This window comes from Priapulus caudatus, unplaced genomic scaffold, assembly GCF_000485595.1.
Source record: "Priapulus caudatus unplaced genomic scaffold, Priapulus_caudatus-5.0.1 Scaffold91, whole genome shotgun sequence".
Classification (NCBI taxonomy): Eukaryota; Metazoa; Priapulida; class Priapulimorpha; order Priapulimorphida; family Priapulidae; genus Priapulus; species Priapulus caudatus.
Window position 1 is genome coordinate 88,992 of NW_014577152.1, and position 4,143 is coordinate 93,134.

Consider the following 4,143-nt stretch of genomic DNA (forward strand, 5'->3'; position numbering starts at 1 on the left):
CCTTCTGCCCCCTCCTCCTCCTCCATGACCTTCTTCATTCGATCTCCATCACCTTCTCCGCTCCTCCTCCTCCTCCTCCTCCTGCCCCCTCCTCCTCCTCCATGACCTTCTTCATTCGATCTCCATCACCTTCTCCGCTCCTCCTCCTCCTCCTCCTTCTGCCCCCTCCTCCTCCTCCATGACCGTCTTCATTCGATCTCCATCACCTTCTCCCCTCCTCCTCCTCCTCCTCCTTCTGCCCCCTACTCCTCCTCCATGACCTTCTTTATTCGATCTCCATCACCTTCTCCGCTCCCCTCCTCCTCCTCCTCCCCCTACTCCATCATCTTCTCCCATCCTCCTCCTCCTCTTCCTCCTCCTCCTTTTCCTCCTGCCCCCTACTCCTCCTCCATGACCGTCCTCATTCGATCTCCATCTCAGGGGCAAGTACGTTTATGTAAACACAGGGTACATATACGCTCAGAAGATACAGGTCTGGTACACTTGTGTATACATATACGTACCTCGGGTACATATCTGTAGTACCTGATACCACCAAATCGCCGATCTCGGGAACTAGGGCATTCTGCTAGGCTAGAACGGTTTCCTACGATAGAGTTTGGCACAAATACGAAAATAAAACGCTGTTTAGCGCACGGCGCTAGGTCCTTCTGTTGCATTTTCGCATTTCCGTAATCAGAATAAGCCCCGCCTTCTTCGTTGATGGGCATGAATGGGGCGTCAATGACGTGACCCGTTACTGCGTGTAGGGGTTTGGCGAGACTGTTTGCTTTTCGTGAATAATGAAAGGCCCGGCCGATGCATTTCGCACCGAAGTGAAAAAATTAGGAATTTTTACCCTCTTTCGGAAGTGAACGAGTGCGTCATTCATTAAACATTGAAGTTTTTCTTAAAATTAAATAATTCCGAAAATCCCTAATCGCGCTACTCGATTGTTTTAGCGAATGAACGTAGCTGTGTGTGTGACGTCTTGCCCGCGCGCTTTATGCTTAGCTTAGCGGGCCTCGAAATGGATATCGGAGGCAACATAGATATAGAAGAAGATATATCTTCTTCTATATCTATAGAGGCACGCACCTCGCAACAGGCGTGTTTGTTTACATATAGCTTTGTGACATCAGGATGGGCGGTGTCGGGAGTTCTGCGATGATAACCTCGTAATTTCTCAGCATTTGTAAAGGTGCATGGAACATTTTACCAATTTATAGTGGTGTCATTTAGTCATGAATATGTCACAGTAAGTACTAACCGTATATGTTTCACATACGTTCACCTATTTTGCACACAGGCGGTCGATCATTGTGAAAAATTGTGTGAAGATTTATTTTTATTGAGACGTTCCAAGTGCCTGTGCTTTCATCAGTCTTGTACGTCAATGCACGGGCGTCAAGAGCCATAAACTCAACACAATTTCATCTCTGTTATTGTTTACGCCTGATTGCATGATTGATCAGGGAGGGGGGGTGCATATAAGAGGGAGACATTTTCTTTGGGGTTCCGAAAATTACAATTCCACTTGACAATTTCATGGGCCATTTCAATTGGAAGCTGTGCATAATGGACCCTCAACAAGCCCTTTGACTGACTAGTCAAGAAATTCAAAGGTCTGTATATTTCTCTTATTTAGAACAAAGTCTTCATTGTTATCTTCTAAAACTACAGACCATCCGCTGACCGCTGTGGAGACGTGCGCCGGGCCTCGAATTTGGCGCACGTCTCCACTGCGGACAGCGCTTCATACTTGAACATCCCCGCGGTCGCGTGCGCATATCCCGCGGAACTGCGCGTTTCATCCGCGCGCAGCGCTCAGGATCAGCAGCAAAGCTGTGCCACGCAATCTTGTATCATGTCTCTCTTGATCGAGTTACTGAGAGAACTGCCGAGCGCATGATTACGTTGACCGTCCCGGTGCAGCAAGCAGTGCTGTTAGACCATAGTTAGACGTAGATCTCTCGTCTTATGCCAGCGTGAAAACAACCAGGATATGTCGCCGCCATATTGATTCTCTGCGCGTAACTTAAAGGTATCCTGGGATCTGAGTTACAGTACTGAGACAACCGCTAGGTGTATTAACACTTGACGTATTTCGAACCAATTTCCACCTATCAGAGAGCGCACCGGTACAACTAAAATTACCTTTAAATCGCTCTTTCACAAAGCATGAAATTAAATTTTTTTTTTTCCTCAAAATTCATCCTTTGAGATTTGAATCGATAAAAAGAGGAAATTTTTTATGTGCAAAAATTACCCCCTTATGAAAATGGACTGTTCCAAAATATGTGACTGCACGTCGCGTACTTTCGCACACGAACTTTCGAACGCTGGCAGTTTCGCTTCGGATCCGAAACAGTGCACGCGCGCACATGGATATATATGCATTATTTTGTGCAGCCTGCATGAATGCAGCTAGAGCTAGAGCTCTAGCACAGCTAGCTAGCAATATACATTACATACAGTGCAGTACAGTGTAGTGCAAATTGCGACCGGCGCGGTGTCTGCTGATTTGTGTTCATTTGATCATGCTCGCTCTGCGAATTGCTCGCTCTCTTTTGAATGAGATTAGCACGTAAGAAACAATTATTTTTATCACATAGACACTTTGAAATTTTAGTGGCCCGATCGAGCCACCAAATTTTAACTTTTTGAAATTTTGGTGGCCCCGGGCCACCGCTAGTGTTGACCTTGGGTTAGGGTTAGGGTTAGGGAGTAGGCGTAGGCGACTCCCTAGACTCGTTAGTGGAGTAGGCGAGGTACGATCCGGCATATTAGATAGTACCAGGGTACGTTCCGGTATACCGGATCGTACCCAGGGTACGTTCCGGCAGTACCCTGGACCAGGGCCTGGGGGACATATTCATAGACCCTCTCAGCACAACTCATATAGTCATAGTATAAGTATAGACTATAGGATTTATTTGCATACACTAATCCATATGAATTTACCTTTCTTCGCGGCTTTGGCATAATGCCTCGTTTGGACTATGCATTCGCGGGGTGACAGCAGTATAGGCACGCTGCCATGATGAGGATAATAATACGGATTTACAGTTGTGCTGCATGACATTGTCATTGACATGCCTAGCTGTTGAGTTTTTAGGCATCTCCATACACGCAATCCTGGTGAAGTACACGAAATCGACCTAAATCCATAAGCACACCTGTACTTTGATAGAAGTGATAGTATCCCACGGGCCATAAAGTAAACATTATTGGAAAAATCCCTATAAATTAGCAGGATTCAATGAAACAAAATTGACTGAAACCACAACACAATTAAATTCGGTGCTACAACGGTGACACCTCTCGGATATTTTTTGAACTAATATAGATATAACAGGAACGTACCCCATAATCATCAAGAGCTAATAAATTATGTTTATTAGATCTTGACATGATGCGGCCATTGCCACTGATCTCTATAATATAATCTATAGTATAATCTATAATATAATCGATTATATTATAGAGATCAGTGGGCCATGCAAACTCCACGACAGATGGCGCTCTCGCTCATAGGCTCAATCTACTGATCAATATCTTGAGTGTGGGAAGCATAGGTATGATGGGGACCCATTGGCATTGGAGCTGAAGGGGTCGTTGTCGCATCAGGTACCCGTACTACAGATATATGTACCCGAGGTACGTACGGTATATGTCTACACAAGTGTACCAGACCTGTATCTTCTCAGCATATAATGTACCCTGTGTTTACATAAACGTACCTGCCCCTGAGATGGAGATCGAATGAAGACGGTAATGGAAGAGGAGTAGAGGGCAGGAGGAAGAGGAGGAGGATGAGGAGGGGAGGAGGGGGAGAAGGAGGAGGAGCGGAGAAGGTGGTGGAGATCGAATGAAGACGGTAATGGAAGAGGAGTAGAGGGCAGGAGGAAGAGGAGGAGGATGAGGAGGGGAGGAGGGGGAGAAGGAGGAGGAGCGGAGAAGGTGGTGGAGATCGAATGAAGAAGGTCATGGAGGAGGAGTAGGGGGCAGGAAGAGGAGGAGGAGGAACGGAGAAGGTGATGGAGATCGAATGAAGAAGGTCATGGAGGAGGAGTAGGGGGCAGGAAGAGGAGGAGGAGGAACGGAGAAGGTGATGGAGATCGAATGAAGGTCATGGAGGAGCAGTAGGGGGCAGGAAGAGGA

General features: G+C 46.6%; 1 protein-coding gene across 2 annotated transcripts in view; it reads right to left on the reverse strand.

Annotated features, from left to right (window-relative positions):
- LOC106804886 (ribosome-recycling factor, mitochondrial-like) overlaps positions 1 to 3,290 on the reverse strand; it is a 10,996-nt gene extending 7,706 nt beyond the window's left edge. For both annotated transcript variants that reach the window (XM_014806274.1, XM_014806275.1), the window contains exon 1: positions 2,944 to 3,290. In XM_014806274.1, coding sequence (XP_014661760.1) covers positions 2,944 to 3,196 — 253 coding nt within the window. In that variant the 5' untranslated portion in view covers positions 3,197 to 3,290. The remainder of the gene's footprint in view (positions 1 to 2,943) is intronic.
- Positions 3,291 to 4,143: the final 853 nt, after the last annotated feature.